This window comes from Perognathus longimembris, chromosome 2 (assembly GCF_023159225.1).
Source record: "Perognathus longimembris pacificus isolate PPM17 chromosome 2, ASM2315922v1, whole genome shotgun sequence".
In the NCBI taxonomy this organism is placed as follows: Eukaryota; Metazoa; Chordata; class Mammalia; order Rodentia; family Heteromyidae; genus Perognathus; species Perognathus longimembris.
The window spans coordinates 38,199,786-38,218,721 of NC_063162.1; the positions used below are offsets into that span (position 1 = coordinate 38,199,786).

Below are 18,936 nucleotides of genomic sequence, written 5' to 3' on the forward strand. Positions count from 1 at the left end.
TGTGATTTTAAAGACGGAGTGAGCTAATAAGTGGAATGTACTTAGAAGAGACAGGATGTATAGTGGGCACTCCAACTTCAAGGATGATATGATTACTAATGATCACTAGTACTTCTATGCCAGGCTCTGGGCTAGAATAAGAGTTAAAAGTCATCACATCTGCTGCTGTAGAATTGAAAATCACACAGTGATTGGATCTTGATCCAGTGCCTACCAGGCAAGTCAGGATCCACAAATGTAAGAAACGTAGTTGGGACAATGGTATCTATAGACCACACATCTGGCTAGACAGCAGGGAAAAGTTGGCCCTGGCAAGCGGCTGTCTTCTGGTTCATTGTTGCCAGATCAATTTGAAAAAGCTCCCAACTTGTAAGTACTAGCAACAAATATTAATTTTAAAAAAAGCCCCAAACTAATGTTTTTGGGGCTAAAAGTAACTGCAGGCTGGTTGGCCTTTTTTGGGAGTGCTGGTTTGTAACTTTTTAACATGGTGGCTATGAGAACCTCAATTTCCCACTTTTGTGGAGGTGGGGGGTGGGAGCTTCCTAAACGGATGTAGAAAAAAAAAGTCAGTTCCTGGCTCCTTCACAAGATGCTCAAGCTTTATACAAGTTGGGAGTTTTCAGGGTAGAATTGAGTGTTAGGAACTGTCTCTTCAGCAACTACTGAAACACAAATAGGGCTAGTGGGTAGGTTGGTGGGGACAGGATCTCGATGATGGGGATGAGACAGCTACCTTTTGACAGAGAACACAAGAACACTTTAGAGCACGGGTAGGTGAAGAGTTTAACACAATTTATTGTATGCTTAAATAATCGACTAGGTCATCCAGTGTCTGGTATTTCATACATATGTCATTAGAATCTATGTGTCCATGAGGATTGATTTTTTTATGTGAATATAATCAACAAATGAAAGAATGTCACCCAAAACCCAAATAAAAATGCCCTTGAAAACACAGCAGCCTTATTAACCTAATATGACACTGCTAGAATGGTTACAAATGATTGGCTTACTGAAAGATGACTACATCTTATAGCCAGTACACAATACAGGAATAATTTTACAGCGAGCTGCCATTCTACTAGCTAAGGATTTCTGTTCAGTTCATTTTAAATACCCCCAACCGGGGCCTTTTAAGAGCACCATCCACCTCTATAGCGGCAAGCATTACCCCCCTTTTAAGCACTAACAGCCTCCCCTCCCCCACCCCCGAAAGCAACTACTGTATAGGTGATTTTTTTTTTCATTTTTTGGTCATTTCATTGAAAAATTGGCAATAGCAACAAATATTAGATGAAGGGCTTTGTGTTTACAGATAAAATCTTCTGTGTTGCAGTATACTGTAGTGTTTGCAAAATTGGAAAAAGATTTAATCAAAATAAGGTGATACACATGCATCAAAATATTAGTATTCTGAAGAAAAAAATTTTTTCACAGAACTACAGAATTCCTCATTTGGGAATTATTTAAATTTGCAGCAGATTTTAAAGATTTGCTCTTTTCTTTTTAAAATCAAGCTAGCAGTTTTGCATATACAAACATTATAATTGCGAATATACAAGAATCAGTGAAGAGTCCCTCCCCACCCCCACCGCCCCCTCCCTCCTCTTCTAGGGTGAAGTCACTTGAGCCCCTGTTATGTTGAATGTATATGTAATATTCTGTTTGTGTTCTAAGAGGCAGTGCCTTATCAACATTTATTCTATTTTTTTTCTGTTAGAATTTACAGTGTTGTTATTTACAGCAAAACTATCGATGTTTTAAAAAAGAAACAAATAGTGTTTATACCCTGACAGTTTGGGTCCAAGAAAAATAAGGCGAGCTGTTGTGGATTTAGTAATTTTAGTGTTTCTCAGTATTTTGATCTTGCCATCTCCTCCTGTCCCTGTGGCGGCAGGAATTGCTTCCTTTTCGTAATTGACACCAAATTACTTGAGAGAAACTGTTACCAGCATGGCTTCTTGTATGTACACTGCATTGCTCATTGCACACGCGCCAATCCCGGAAATGAAAGTGAATTTCCATGCTCTGTAAATTGGCTCATGCTAAATTAAAAGGTGAGTGGGTTTTTTCTTTTTGCATTAAAAAATCATGCCATTAACGGGTGGAAGCAGCAAACACACACCCCCTTCTTCATAAATATCCTGCTGATATTTCTTCTGTTAAATTTTCAATACTGGCAGTAAATACACATGCTCCTGTGGAAAGAGAGACAGTAAATAGTGAGAATTCTTAACCTGGTTTTCCTTTTTCTCCCTTTCTTTTCCCTCCCTTGCCTACAGAGACACTTAGCCTTTCTTGCTATGTAACAGGAATTCTTAGAGCTGCTAAATGCAGAGGACAAGGTTCTCGGGTACACTAGAATGCTCTTGGAAGGTATAACCTTATCTAGACCTTCATAAAACCTTACAGTTTTGGTTTTAGAGACTGATTTGGAAAGACAGACTCTTGGTTTTGTCTCTGAAGCTCTCAGGTTTATTTAGCTTCTCAAACACCATTGGCAGTCCTTAGGGGCCCAGTCTTAATCATTTATGAAGTGATTTTGCTAAGACAGATGACCATCAACATCACTACACAAGAGGTTGGATGGGGCTTTCAGAGGCAATGTTTAGTATGCAGAGTTAGGACCTAGCATCTCAGCCATTTCTGTAAGTGTGTAAGTCCCCCAGTATGAAAGGCCAATTGATCTTTGAAAAGGGTAGCAATCTCATTACTGTAAAATTGCTTTTCTGCATGCAAATTAAAATGAAGGGCTAACTTCTGCTATTGTAAATAATACTTTCCCTTTGTTTGCCTGAAGTCATGATGAGAGAAACTAATTTTATCTGAGCTTTTATATTAACTTTATTCTCCACTGAAAATGTACCTATCTTACTGGATGATTTCTGTATAAGGCAGCAGTGTTTTATAGTCAGCGTAATATGTCAAAATAAATCAACCTTCTTCAGCAGAGCATTTCATACTTTTGTGCACTACTGATCTTGCTATGAAACAAAGTTCTTCCTATCATAGTGTTTCCTCCTTCTCCTCCAGTGTGGAAAGCTGACAAACTTGAATGCTTGCTGGAGAACATCCCTAACAGACATCCCAAAGTAAGGCAAGAATAGTTTTAGGAGAAAAACAAAAACAAAAACAAAAACAAATCAACTCATTTGTTCCATAAAAGCTGATCCAAGAGAACCTTTACAACCTTTACAACCCTGCTACTAATTGTGTTCCTATTGACCTGGAAGTCGTTTATTTACCGCAGATAAATGCCTCTCTCTTTAGATGGTTTACCTAGTCACAAGCCTTCCTCTGTCTCCTCACTATGGGGTTAGGCTTCCTTTTTTTTTTTTTTTGTTTCAAAGTGCAATTGACCTCCATGTCTCAGGTCACTAAAGCTTAGAGCCAAGAACACCAAAGTATCCATTGCTTCTTGGGTGATCTTGACCTGTCCCTTCCTCTCAGGACTCTGCAGAGCTTCTAGAGATGGAAAGTGACTCATTTGAGCAGATCACATTACAGAAGGTGAGCAAATCCCAGGAAGATAGGGATTTCCACATATCTGTTTCTACCAATGAACTCGAACCTTCCAGGCACCTGGCTGCTTACAGCACTCAGTGCTAGTGTCACTAGTCTTCCCTCTTTTTCTTTTTTTCATTTCTTTATTGTCAAGGTGCTGTACAGAGGGGTTACACCACCCTGAACGCGCCTGATCTCATCTTCCCTCTTTTTCTTTCTTTTTTTTTTTTTTTTGGCCATTCCTGGGGCTTGGACTCAGGGTCTGAGCACTGTCCCTGGCTTCTTTTTGCTCAAGGCTAGCACTCCGCCACTTGAGCCACTTCTGGCCGTTTTCTGTATATGTGGTGCTGGGGAATCGAACCCAGGGCCTCATGTATATGAGGCAAGCAGTCTTGCCACTAGGCCATATCCCCAGCCCCTCCCTCTCTTTCTTAGGTAGAGTACTTAGTTTTCTCTAGTTGAATCCTGTCTCCCTCCCTCCCCCCCCGCCACATTTAAGCTTTATACCTTAATTGCTATGCAATTTATAAGCCATATCTAAAGTATTACAAATATACAGTTTGATAATTTCTAGTAAATTTACATATATTTGAGGTTATTATGATCCCGGGTAGTTCATGCAGGTGAACGTTTACTTTTAACTCTTCTAAAACTCAATCCATCTTTTTCCTAGGTTAATTTTGCAGAAACATGGTACTTCTCAAGACAAGCAAAGGTTGCCTTTCTAGCTATAGTAGTTATGTTGGTAGAATTTTTTAAAATGCTGTTAATTATGGGGTATGTTTTGGGTAATAATTTATTTTATTTTTGTCTTCAAAAACAGGCTGAATACTTTACACTAAGTACAAAATGCCAGAGCACCTTGGCTAAGTGACTGTTGTAAACCGTTGATACTTTGTACAAGCTGTAATAAGAGCACCATCTGATGGGAGAGTGGGAGGGCCACCAAGATGACACTTCAGAAATAGAATTTATCCTCCACTAAATACTATTCCACAATCTCTAGTGCTTCTCAAACCTGGTTACACAACCGACTTGGGAAAACTTAAGAAGTCCCCAAATCCAATGCTTGTATGTAAAGAGATGGATTAATGAAACTACTATGTAGAATTAATAGATACCAAAAAAAAAAATAGAAAAAAGTCTCTGCTCACCTCTCACAGAAACTTCTCCAGAATTACTTGGGATAGAGCCTATTATTAAAAAAAAAAAAAAAAAAAGGAAAAAAGTCTTTGAGAGTCAGTGAGGGCTGAGGGGGTATATCTCCAAATATAATGTGCACAGGTCACCTGAGGTGACCATCAAATTGAATTGTGGTTCAGTAGGTCCAGGATAACTTCAGACATGGAGTTCTGGAGACTCCACATGAGTCTGTGTGGACATGCCTGGTCCAGTTCTGCAAGCCTTACTTTGAGGATTTAAACTGTGTGCCCCTTAGCAATTCCACATTGCCTTCCAGGTTTTTATCTTGGTCTTTGTGTCCTAATATACTTTCCCTCTAATATTTCTCATTTTTCTTTATGTTCCAGGTTTGTTTCTGTTCTCCTTATGAACCCAATCTACCCTTATAGGTCCTCTTACTCATCTGTGCCATGTTGCTGGCCAGTACTTGGGAAAGCCTTTCTGATGGGCCTTCCCACAGCCCATGATGGGCGGAGAGAAGCCTTTGCTCTAGTTCTTCCTTAATTCTCTTTCCCACCCAGTTTCCCTCTTCTTTCCTTTTCATGCTCCTGTCTTAATTACACAAGTCAGGGGATTAAGAACATTTTCAAAAACAGTAATTCTATACAACCATAATGAACTAAAATTTAGCTAGGAAATCATTTCCAATTCAGAATAGATTTGTTTCCAACTAAGGCAAGTAAAAATGGTTTTTCTCGAGTTTCTTCTTTTCTGGTGACCCATGATGGAAAAACACTGAAGTTATAAATCTGATAGGAAAAGTTCTATATTTTGATTTTTATTACTTCTGATCACATTTGTCTCTTTGACTAGACTGTGGGGTTACAGTAGACAAGAGTTCTCTCAAATGAGTGGTAGAGACTTGGAATACTATCCTAAACCACACAGTTCCCTCTACTGCATGCAGAGGACATTGCACAAATTTGCTTGAATAGGATGTAGGAAGGACAGAGGTCCATGGCCACTGTCTCACACAAAATATTTAACTAATCTGTATTCTCTTATAGGAAAGTTTATCTCCCCCACTGATATTATATTGCATGGGTTCATGTTTTGAGATAAAACTAAATATGCTAAAGAGCAGAGAATGAACATGTAGAATTTTCAATTGGATATAAAAAACAGCCTAGAATCTAAAAGGAAAAACAAAGGAACAAACATCAGAGGAGACCTTTTAAACTTCTTGGACAAAAAGGTTTGCTCCCTAGGTCTCTCTTTTCCAAGCCCCAGTTTTGCTCTCTTTCAACTATCTCCCTAGGCAATTACATCTGTAGTGTTCAATCACATGTCTGGCAATTGCTCCCATGGGTTTTTTTAAGGAAAAAAAAAACAACTGTAAGTAGTACAAAGTGGTTTCAATTACTGACCTTTAAAAAATATGTGCAGTCCTAATGTCTCATGAGTGCTCTGAATTCAGTGAGTCTATATGGCTTTAAATTCAATGCTTATATGGCCTATTCTCTTCTTACAATCCATTCTTTTTCCCCTTCAGTATTATCCAGTTACTTGTACTACAAACTGGAAGTCATTCCTGACTCAAGACTTCACCTTACCCCAGTGCTACTGTATCAAGTGCTACTGATCTTCTTCATACTAGTTCCTAACCCTAGGAAACAGATCCTAGCTCAAGCCATCATTATGGCTTAGTTGGGCCACGGCACAAACCTAACTGGCACCTTAACTTTGCTCATATTGCCTTATGTGCTGTATACATAGGAGGTGAAAGAAGAGAGGAAATGGAAAGGAAAAGAAGAGGGGGGAAGAAAGGATAAGATGAGGTGAGGTTCTCCCTTAAAATGCTTCAGACCCCTTGCTTCTGGTCCACAGGGCTGTGAATGATGGTACATTTTCCATATCACCTTGTGCATGTCCCATACTCCCCATCTTCTCAGATACTGGTGCACTCATTTTTCCTTTCCTCAAGTACAGTAGGCCCCTTCCTACCTCCAAGCCTTAACACAGGCAGTACCTACCACAGTCCTGTCTCCATTGTTTTCATACTTGGTGCCATCTGTAAGATCTTAATTTATATGTCATGACTTTAGAAAACTTTGTTCCCAAGTCTAAATGTGTTCACATTTCTCCAGGTGGTTCCTGGGTTTACAGTCTCAGTGCTTAAACCATAGTTATACTCTTTCCTTCCTGGTTACAGATCTGGGAAATCTAAAAAGGCTGCGCCTATGGAGATTTTATTCACCACTATATATCAAGTCCTTCCACTGTGAGGCAGGCAGATGGTCAAATCTTTGGAAAAACTGAGAAAAACATTCAGCCTCATGATGTTGTTCATAGTGCTACTGATTTCTTGTAGCAATGGATGAGGTTCTGAGCATTTTCTGAAGGGAAATGTGGCATTCAGCTCTGGTTAATATATACCTTTTTTCATGACTTTCATCTGAGGTTGGTCCCTTGACTTGACTTCACTAATCCAATCTCTAATAGTATTTGAAGTAAAATTCACCTTAAAGTAAAACTTCATCTGAAAAGTTTAGACTTTCTTTATTTTAGAAGAAGACAAAGCATCATGAGTATAGAATAGAAAGATACTTACTACATGTGTCAGATTTGGAATTTGCTTTTGAGTTTCTAATAACTCCCAAATACTATTTTTATAATTTGAATAGTAAAGAACTTAGGCTCTAGCTGGGTTCAAATTTCATTCTTTTGCTCCCCCTCAGCAGAACCCTGAGTATACCACTTACTTAAAAATAAGTTTCCTCTTATCTAAAGAAAACTTATTTTACTGTCTTGGTAATTACAGCCAGGTAAAAATTTTGCCTAGAGTCTGGTGTATAATAGTCTTTTGATATGAGATGATTACAATGTGCAAATAATTTAAGACAGTAAACTGTCTCTTATGGCTACAGTCTTCGTACGACATTAGAACTTGGATAGACATTAATCATCATGCATTCAACCTTGCTCTACCACATCAAGTGCTGCTCTGAGACTTGTTGCCATCCTTTGTAACAAGACAGCATGTAAAATTGGCCTGGCCTGCTCCCACACTTATTTGATGGCTTACATAAAAGAAAATACTTTGTAAACTATAAATCAGTATAGACTTTACAAAAATGTTTTATAAAGTCATTAGCTTTCTCTCTTAAAAAACAGGATGGCCACAACTCCATATTAAGGAAAAAATGGAAGAGAGTTCAGGGTTCAGGTAGCTCAAAAGTCAATTGGTTCTACAATGGTAAACAATATCGCCACCTAAAGCTCCATAAGCTCCACTGGGTTCATTTTAGATATTGCTACATTCATGCCATCCTTAATTTTTCCATCTTTCACTTAATAAAAAGCAAGTCATATTGATAGCTCCTGATTCAGCCATTCTTACCACCAAAGCTAGCACCTGTAATTCTCTTAATAGTTCACCCACTATTGCCCTCTCCAAGTCTGTTTTTTTAGATGGCATCTATCTATGTGGTCCATGCCTTCTGAATGCTGAAATTACAGGCATGTGTAACCGTATCCAGATACTTTATGAAATTCAGTCACATCACTCATACTTGACAGCTACTGTGTTCCAGTTGAGGGTAGATTCTTATATGCTGTTGTGGGAAAATGGTAGATCACAACAATGCTAGAGTGCATTTATAAGCATTACTTGTTGCCAAATAGTCTTCCCGTTAGAATGTAGATGGCTACTGCATTTCACAGTGAATCAGTATTTACACTGACTTCTGCAAGCACCATTTGGATTCAAATTTCTGCCTAATTTGCAAGGAGAAAGTTTATAGATGGAACTAGAATCAGGTTTTAATGTGCATAATATTTGTATCCAGAATCATAGAAAAAAACACACCAAGTTCATATTGTATTGTTTTCAAAGCTGGAATTCTGTGGGGGAAAAGACAGGATCTGAATTTCTTTTCTTTTCTTTTTTTGCCAGTCCTGGGCCTTGGACTCAGGGCCTGAGCACTGTCCCTGGCTTCTCTTTGCTCAAGGCTAGCACTCTGCCACTTGAGCCACAGCACCACCTCTGGCCGTTTTCTACATATATGGTGCTGGGGAATCGAACCCAGGGCTTCATGTATACGAAGCAAGTACTCTTGCCACTAGGCCTTATTCCCAGCCCCTGAATTTCTTATTTAGGGAAATTTAGCAATTTCACCAGAGTTTCAGCCCCGTTTTTGTGGAATGTGCACACAGTTTACTCCTTGACTGACCATTCACTGTTATGAGTGGCTCTTCTTTTCCACGTGCCGGATTTCTTTCTTCGTCTTCACTTTATAAACTTCTCCCTGCTTTAAAAGGAATGTGCATATTAAGATTTTGTGGTGGAAGACTTTTAAAAGTTGTCTCCATTCTGGTTGCTGGAGGCTGGATTAGGGTAAGTGAAATTGTTTTTGAAATATACTGGCACTTAATGTCCAAAAATGTCCCTAATCTGTTTGGCTTAACCACACAGCTAAGCATCATCAAGGCAAGCAAGAGCACATCGTCAAAATGAATCCAACACTGACTGGATTTCACAACATTTCAACAGTTAGTTTTTTTAAAAAAAGGCAGCTTGTCCAGTTCCTAGAGTTAAGCTAGAAGAAATCCACACTAAAGCTTATAAGGCACCAAATCTCAATTTAAAAACTAGCATTTAGTTGTGATTTATGATTTTTTTAAGGCAACAGAACTTCAAGTGGTCTTTTGCAATGAACTAGAAATTAGAGCCAATAAGGCTCTAATCAAAAGCTAAATACCAAGGCAATGTTGTTGACTTATTATTTGTTCTACCTTAGGATTTACCAACACTCTCCCCATTCCAAGACCCAAGAAGACACCAATTTTGTGTAAAACAAGAGCACTAGAAACACACTAATCTGAGAACGAGTCTTTTACAAATACCCTATTTTTTACCCCACTAATAAATAGCCTTTCTAATATTCTGATATGGCCCTGAGACATTTTCACCTTTTTTTTTTTTAAGGGAAATAGTCTACTGACGATAAAGATCTGGGAAACAGAAAAGAAAAACTAGATGCTTTGATAACCTGAAATTCTTTGGGTGAATACCACCACTCTGATGAATTTGTCTGTGTAACTGGTACATTGGAAATAGGGAAACCCAAAGTATGAATCCCCTCAGGTGAAGATGGAATCAAAATTCCCTGCAGAAGCCATCAGCAAGCGAAATGTGATCACTTTTAAGTATGGATCGTGAATTAAACTTTAATCATCCTATCCTATCCTTTGGTCTGTCCTCTGATTGTATCCTAACTAAGACACCCAGTTACAGTCAGCCCTGGGGTAGGATTTGGGCCCTCCTAAGAAAAAGTTTGTTGGTGGTAAAGGTTTCTGTCTTACATTATATCATCCACAGATCTCTGTGAACCCCTGAAGACAGCATTATATATGTAATACATATATATATATGTATATATAAACGTTCAGTCATGCTAGGAAGGCAAGTGTTTTTCTTTGACCCTGATCAAATGCATATCAAAAGTAGCAAAGGCTTGAAGCTGCCACACTGCAGATGCCAGTCTGATAGCAGGGTTTTTGGGGGAATGCACAAGCTTTTATCCTTTACTTTCTCCTTGGCAATCCCTCTCCATTACCACTTCATCCTGTTTTCTCTCTTGCGGGATAATTCGTCTTACTACTTTCCGAGTGATCTGTAGGAAGCAATAGAAAGAAGCAAAGATGTTTCTGTTTCAGGAGGTGGTGACACTATAGCAGAACAAAATAGCGGTGTTTTTAATGCAGAAAATTTAAATGCTGAGAGAAGCATGAAATCTCAAGGATTACTTTTCTGGTGATGAGGTTGCCTTCATCATCAGTAAATTGTTCTTCAGTGACAGATTCACCAGGGATGGTTTTCGCTTCCTCTCCCTAAAGGACGTGGCATAGAGGTTAGCAGTATACAGAATAGAAAAACTTTTGGCACAACAACAAACACCACAAACATGCTCTGGAGGTCGAGAAAAAGCAGCAGCAAATTCTACTTGCTTCTCTCTCCAGCATGAAGGAAAAAAGGCTGACTGAGTTAACTGGTGGTTAGTTAACACTCAACCTACAAGCATTAAACCTCAAGCATGTCTAAGAATGAGAGGTGGCAACAAGTTCCAAGAAGGAAGAATTCTCAAATACATAATTATAGAATGTAATTACTCAGCTTAACAACAACAACAAAACCTTACCCAACAACTTAAACTCTTATTAAACCATCTACGTCTGTGTACAGCACTTCCTCATTAGACTGTATCTCTAGACATTTTGTGGATTGGGTTTTGACTATTTAAAGATAGTACTTTACTTGAAGCATGGTATTTATCAACCTTACTGGTTTTGTTTGAAAATTTACATATGCTGGGTATCAGTGGCTCACGCCTATAATCCTAGCTACTCAGGAGGATGAGATCTGAGGATCATAATTCGAAGCTAGTCTGGGCAGAAAAGTCCTGGCGAGACGCTATCTCCAATAAACCACTCAAAAACTGCAAGTGGTGCTTTGGCTCAAAGTGGCAGAGTGCTAGTCTTGAGCACAAAGAGGCTCAGGGACAGAGCCAAGGCCCTGAGTGCAAGCTCCACAACCAACAAAATAAATAAATAAATAAATAAATAAATAAATAAATAAATAAATAGATAGATAACTCACATACGAAAGGTAAATATATAATTTTTTTTGGAAAATAGTGAAAAATATTTGGAGTACAGAGAAGGCTGGGGGTTCTGTAGGTCTTAAGAAACGTGGAAAAACCATGTTTATAGTTTAAAACTACTATGGTGAGGAGAAGGGGGTTTATGTGATGACTGGCCATTGCCATAGGTCAAAGGGTGAGGGATACAACTACTAGCAAAGGAATATAAGATCACAACTTTCAGTTAGTAACTGTTATGTGATTTCGAAGAGGAAATTGGTTGGCCAAAGGACTTCCTCTGGTAAGTTAAAAAAGCACCAACTCTTCAGGTTAGGCTCATGTTTTCCTGCTCAAAATTATATTGGTGAATTGAAGTGGCTCAAGATTTCCTCAGCTCTATTAATATGACAAAGCACTCTGAAAACAAAATAGGACTATGTCTCTACTACCTTCATTCATGTTCAGCTTCAGATTTGGGCCACATACTCTTCTGAAGAGCAAAGTGAAGCATCTTAAAAGTGTGAATTTGTAATCCAGGGACTTTAGTCTGTTAGTCAAACTTTGCATTGAAAGGATGAACTAGAGAAGCTACCATACAGTGTACAAATGTGTTTGTTTTTGAGAAAAATGTCAGATGCCAAGGCAGCTGTATTTCAATTCTTTCATTATTATTGGTGAGATGACAGTGACTTTAATCATTTCCTTGCTAACATTCAATTATGAGAACTCTATGATGGCCTATGTCAGTTTGTTATTACAAAGTGACTTTGTATTTATGCAGATTGTGGATGAATATGTCATGAGCATGAGCTATGACTTATTCCACCTCATTGTGGAACACAGTTGGGAAATTGGTTCTTGATGTTCATGTTTTCTTCATCTTTAATCCTACTTATGAGTATTCTCATAATTAAGGGAAGACAGCAAAAAAGGTGATGTCATGTTTAAATGCACTAAAATCTGCACATGTGCTTTATGGGGTATTACTCATACAACCTGTGGTTGCTTTTATACATTTGGGAGATACATATGTAGACAGAAGAAGCACCAATAAAACATCATGAAAGATTTCACTATAGTGTAGACATGAAAAAATGAACTACATTTGAACTCTTACAAAGGACCTCAAGAGAATCCAGTTAAGGAGTGCTATTGCATGATATGAAAAAAAATCCTTTTATGGAAAGATGACTAATTTTAAATTGGACAATCTCTGAAAGAAATGGGAAGTAGACATGTTTTTAAGCACAGTGAATTGATTTAGTACATTGACTTAGATTAACAGTTTTAGGAAAAGCAAAGTCCAACTTATAAAAAGCCATATTGGTTGTTGGGAACTAATACGGTACATAGCACTTTCATTTTCATTACTGAAAACTCATGCTATTACTCATGTACAGTTAAAGGTGTATTTCCTTATCTTAAATGGCTGCTGTAACTTATTATGGCTTTATTTATTGGTGCTGGTCCTGGGGCTGGCTTGAACTAAGGGCTTGGGTGCAGTCCCTGAGCTTTTTGTACTCAAGGCTAGTGCTTTACTCCTTTGAGCTACATACAGATTTACTCCTGTTTTGGGGGTGCTTAGAGATAAAAGTCTCATGGACTTTCCTGCTTGAGCTGGCTTCAAACCATGATCCTCAGATCTCAGCCTCCTGAGTAGCTAGGATTATAGGTAAAAGCCACTGGTTCCTGGCTTTAACTTATTATTGCTTTAGTAAGTTTCTGTTCACAGAACAGCATTTTGTATATTTTGACTTCTCTTTCCTATAGTCTTATTAAAGCAATAATATATTGACTATGTAGATAGTGAACATAATGATTATGTAGAAATTCACCAGTTTTCTTTTCTTTTTTTTTGTCGGTTGTGGGGCTTGAACTCAGGGCCTGGGTGCTGTCTCTTTTTGCTCAAGGCTAGCACTCTACCACTCTGAGCCACAGCTCTACATGTGGTTTTTGAGTGATTAATTGGAGTTAAGAGTCTCATAGGGACTTCTGCCCCGCTGGCTTTGAATCATGATCCTCAGATCTCCTCAGATCTCTGACTTGTGAGTAGAATTTTATGCATTTTACTTCTTTTTTTGTTTGTTTGTTTGTTTTTTTGTTTTTTTTGGCCAGTCCTGGGGCTTGGACTCAGGGCCTGAGCACTGTCCCTGGCTTCTTTTTGCTCAAGGCTAGCATTCTGCCACTTGAGCCACAGCGCCACTTCTGGCCATTTTCTGTATATGTGGTGCTGGGGAATTGAACCCAGGGCCTCATGTATACGAGGCAAGCACTCTTGCCACTAGGCCATATCCCCAGCCCTGCACTTTACTTCTGTCAGGTATTTTAGAGAACAAATGTTACCAGGGAGGGAGGGCAGGCCTCTGGGACCTCTCTTTAATGACAACAATAGTCTCTAAATTTTAAAGTTCTTGATAGAAGTTTCTGCTTTTAGCCTCCCCCTTCTTAGTAGCACTATCCCCAGCAATTTAAAAGTATGATTTTGGGGGAAAACCTTTCAGTAGAAGGCCTGGGGGTAGTTTCTGGCAGCAGAAGCATTGTATTTTAATTTGTCCTACAGTTGCCAATATGAAATTTATCAATTTACTTTGATGTACAGTAAGTCTAACTTATTCATGGATTTAATTAGATACAATTTGACCAGGGGTGGTAAAAAAATAAAAATTTAAAAATTGTTATTTAAAAAAAAAATCCCTGCACTGGTGTTACATAACTCATTAGCTAGAAAAGTTTGGTCCTGTGCTTGCTTGCTTGCTTGCTTGCTTCCTTTTTTCTTTATTGTCAAAGTGAAGTACAGAGGGGGTTACAGTTTCATATGTAAGGCAGTAAGTACATTTCTTATCCAACTTGTTTTTCATTTGGCTTTAAATCATTGTGTGATCTGCTAAGTGTTTCTTCACATTTAATTTTGTGAAAATGTGCCTCCTAAAAAAGCAAATGATGGGGCTTGGAATATGGCCTAGTGGTAAAGTAATCGTATACATGAAGCCTTGGGTTCGATTCCTCAGTGCCACATACATAGAAAAAAGCCCAAAGTGGTGCTGTGGCTCAAGAGGTAGAGTGCTAGCATTGAGCAAAAAGAAGCCAGGGACAGTGCTCAGGCCCTGAGTCCATGTCCCAGAACTGGCAACAAAAACAAAAACAAATGATGCCCAAAATGCAAGGTGAAAGTTAAGAATGATTTGGAGAAAGTTAGTTTGTCCTTTGAGGAAATTGGGTAATGACATGGTAAAAAAAATGAATCAAATATCCACAATACAGTGGTGAATTTGTGTATATTGAGCATGCATGTGCTTTCCTTAATGTTGGTCTCCTTGAACCATACATAGACTCATGAATATTATCGAGTCATGAATATTATCACAACATTGAAACTTTGACTTTTCAAAATTAAATGTGATATATTTGGAAAAAGCAAGTTACCAAAATTCATTATGTGAGAACATGAATACATGTGTGTGGATATGTGTGTACGTGTATGTGTGTAAAAGCCTGAAGTTTGTGGAAAGTGTTGCTTTGGGAGATGAACAGTTATACATAAATTAATATACTTCTGAATGGTTTGATTTGGGGGAAATGTGTAAACTAAGAGGTAGAAAAAAATCATTAAATTTTTTCATTATAGAGTAAAAAAATCAGTTATTTGGATATTTACCAAACAGCACAAGGGTTCAATGACAGGTTTTTACCTTTGCAATAGTTGGATATGCTAAGCAAACAAAGTAAAGAAACTCATAAGTTAATAACTTAAGTTGCTTCTAAGCATTTGAAACTACTGTGGTGTTATTCAAACTACATACAAATAAACGATTATGCTGATAAAAAAGTTTTGCATATTCTTCCCCCATTCATTGTGGGACTTTTAACGTGACTTATTTCAGAGATTTGAAAACACAGGTTAAAAACTTAACACTTCATAAAAAGTGAATGAGAAAACCATAAAATTGTACAGTCACCTTATTTATTGTATAAACTGAATGCTGAGAAGATTTGCCCAGGCTGTGGCAACAAAATTTTTTTTCTTTGGGGAGATGCTTTCCAGCTAAAGCTAGCTCTGGAAAGGATGGGGTAATCCAAAGTTTTCAGCTCTGATACGAGTGCTAGAGAGATTACTAAGGCAAATGGTGCAACTAAGTATGCCAGTTCTACTCAGGGCCGGACAACAGCCCTGAGGTAGGCCAAACTTTTAGCATCCCAGCCCTATCAGATTGTTTTTCTATCATGAAGCCTAGTGCCACCCTCTTTTGTGCCACTGGTAAGGTTTTCATGACCAAATGCTTGAGGTACTCCATTTCCCTTTTCATGAGGAATGTAGTGTTGTAGAGAAAAGCTTTCAGGAGAGGATCAGGTAGTAAGTAGGTTCTGATCCCAGGACTGCTGTTGCTCAGCTGGGAGAGTTTAAGTCAATTCACTTCTAAGCTTCAGTTCTGTAATCTAGGAATAGAATTTTGGTCTCCTGACCCCTTAGACCTTAACATTTCCATTTTATTTCTCAGAAAGATGATTCCCATGTCATATTGACCATATTCTAATGTAGTCCCTGAACTTTGACATCTAGAGTGAGGAAAGAAAGACACTAACATATGGAGTGAGGAGAAAAGCACCAGAAGTGTGATTCTACCTGCTTCAAAGAGCTGAACAGATGGGGAGGGAGAAAGGGGGGAAAAATGAGGGAGGATGTAACAAGCTTGATAAGAAATATACTCGCTGCCTTATGTATGAAACTGTAACCCCTCTATACATCACTTGGACAAAAAAAAATCTGAACAGAAAATATTGACCAGAAAGAGTCCCAGATAAGCAACCTAAAGTTTCTTTGCTATACTTATAACTTCTAATGAAGATTACAAATACTTTTTAGCTTTTGGTTTCTCTGTCATCCATAAAGGGTAGTTCTTAAAGCTTATTGGCAAGTGATTTATTGTTTATACAATGCTCTTGCCAATATAAAACCCATTGACTAATGATTCCACCTTTACTCCCTAAAAATTCCAACTTCTAAGCAGTGGAATTTGAGGAGATACTTGCTTTACAAAGTCCATAGAATCACCTTATTTTTCTCTTTCCCTTTAAAAATATATAATGCATTAATGTATGATTAAGCTCATGTGAAACTTAAACACTTAAGTAATAAAATAACTTAAAAGTTACTCAGCTCTTATTTTGTCTTCTTTAGGGAAACATTTTCTTTATTCCTTGCTTGCCAATTTTGTTTGTTTTTTGCACATTTGTTTGTTCTGTCTCTGACAGAGGAGAGTCTACTTTCATAAAAGACTAGTATTATAAAGGAAGGAGGTTGGATGTAACACAAGTATGTCACATGTTAAGCATACAAACCAAGTTAAAAACAGGATGTCTGGTGTGTTTTTGAGATGTTTTACTTGAAAAGAGAAATGTCTTCAGGAAAATGATTAAATGAATAGTTAAGTTGAAGCACCAGGCATGGCTTTTAATACCTTCAGAAAAATGGAGCCACATATTCCCACCTACTACAGTCCAGAGACCTGATTGTGAATGTAAGATACCAAGTTGAATGTTGCCAAACATGCCTAGGCAGCAGTTAGTATTTGTCTTGCCTGTGCAGAATTTCCAAAGAAGTGATTCATGATTCATGCTTTTTTTGAGGGGACTCTGTTGAGCTTGCTGTTAATTTGGAGTATAGCTCAACATTTAGACAGGGACTTATTATTTATTTTGTGCCAGTCCTGGGCCTGGGCATTCTCCCTGACCATCTTTTTGCTCAAAGCCAACTCTAACACATGAGACACAGCCACTTCTGGCTTTCTCTGTTTATGTGGTACTGAGGAATCGAACCCAGGGCTTCATGAATGCTAGGCAAGCACTCTACCACTAAGCCATACTCTCAGTCCCAAACATTTCTATACTTAACTATACGTACATGCACAAGAATTTTATTTTTTTGGTCAAAGTGAAGTACAGTGGGGTTACCGTTTCATATGCAAAGGAGTACATTTCTTATCCAACTTGTTACCTCCTACCTCATTTTTCTCCTGCCTTCCCCCTTCCCATTTCCCTCTCCTCCCCATTAGTTGTACAATTGGTTTACACCATATAATTTTGCACAAGAATTTCATTATGTCACTATATCCATACCAAGCTATAACCTGCCAATGACTGATAGTGAAACAGTGGTTTCCATTTAAAAGTTAAGGCAGTAAAAATTTGAGACAGAAAAGGAAGGCTTTTAATTTTTTTCATTTTCCTTTATCTTCATTAGTCTGAGGTTTTAGCTGAATTCCATTTGCTGTCAAATGCCCTCCCAGCAAGAGAGAATCTTTGTCCACACATATAAAACTTCCCTGAGAAAAGCAGGATGCAAATGTTAAGTCTCAATTACACCTTTTTCATAAGCTTTCAGATATGAGAAGAAACATACACAGAACCATTTAGTTAAAAAGCATGCTGAAATTTCAAAACCACACGCAAGGAGTTTCTGGTTAACACAGCAATGTCCTACAATGAGCCAGCCCCCGAATACCTTTATAATAAAACGGCGGCAAATAACCCGGGTAGTGACTCTTTGTTCTTCCTCTGAGCCTGAACCACTCTCGCTGTCTCTCAAGTCCTGATAAATGTATTTTTAGTATAATTTTACCATCACATTTAAAATAAAAGACATTCTGAGAAGGGAAAGCAAGAAAGAATTACATTTACTTGAAGTTTTTCCCTCACTAAGGAATATCATGATATATATATATATATATGTATATATATGTGAGAATCCTAACATACATTTGAAGAAGAAAATGAGGATCTAAATATATGATATATTGATCTCATCTAATCTGTATATATGATACAGGGGTGAAGATCAAGGTAGTTAATTCTAACAAATAAAAATAACAATATAGCTTTTTTGACTCAGTACTATTAGTTTGAAAAATATTTGCCTATAAATCCTATTTTGAAAAGACACTAATCTGCCTTTTAAACTAGTTGTTTGTTTTTTTGCCAGTCCTGGGCCTTGGACTCAGGGCCTGAACACTGTCCCTGGCTTCTTTTTGCTCAAGGCTAGCAATCTGCCACTTGAGCCACAGCGCCACTTCTGGCCATTTTCCATATATGTGCTGCTGGGGAGTCAAAGCCAGGGCTTCATGTATACGAGGCAAGCACTCTTGCCACTAGGCCATATTCCCCGCCTGGTTTTAAATCTATATTCAGTCGACCTGAATGTATAGCCTTGTAGGTTAGGCAATATTTAATTTGTGTACAGAAACAGGTATATTTGTAATTTAAATAAAAATACTGTGGTCAAATTTGACAAACACCCAAAGTTTAAAAAAATTTACATCAGTATACACATTGTATTGGGACTTATGTCTTTAAAGATCTAGTATGGGGCTGGGAATGTGGCTTAGTGGTAGAGTGCTTGCCAAGCACGCATGAAGCCCTGGGTTCGATTCCTCAGCACCACATAAATAGAAAAAGCCAGAAGCGGCACTGTGTCTCAAGTGGTAAGAGTGCTAGCCTTGAGCAAGAGGTGGTCAAGGACAGTGCTCAGATCCTGAGTTAGGCCCAGGACTGGCAAAAAAAAAAAAAAAAAAAAAGAATCTAGTATAAAATTAGAATTTAAAATTAAAGTTCAAACAAAAATGTACAGGAAAGAAAGTACTAATAATGCAAATAATGCAGAATATTATTTTAT

General features: G+C 38.0%; 1 protein-coding gene across 9 annotated transcripts in view; it reads right to left on the bottom strand.

Moving 5' to 3' along the window:
* Positions 1-774: 774 nt before the first annotated feature.
* The window catches only part of Ank3 (ankyrin 3), a 526,258-nt gene continuing 508,096 nt past the window's right edge, over positions 775-18,936 (bottom strand). For 5 of the 9 annotated variants that reach the window (XM_048338833.1, XM_048338830.1, XM_048338829.1 and 2 more), the window contains 2 exons: positions 8,862-8,939; positions 775-2,201 (listed from right to left, as the gene is read on the bottom strand). In XM_048338833.1, the coding sequence (XP_048194790.1) occupies positions 8,871-8,939 (69 nt within the window). In that variant the 3' untranslated portion in view covers positions 775-2,201; positions 8,862-8,870. Of the gene's footprint in view, positions 2,202-8,861; positions 8,940-10,247; positions 10,305-10,437; positions 10,522-17,769; positions 17,857-18,936 lie in introns of all 9 variants that reach the window. The other 4 variants (XM_048338827.1, XM_048338828.1, XM_048338834.1 and 1 more) reach the window with 1 other exon arrangement.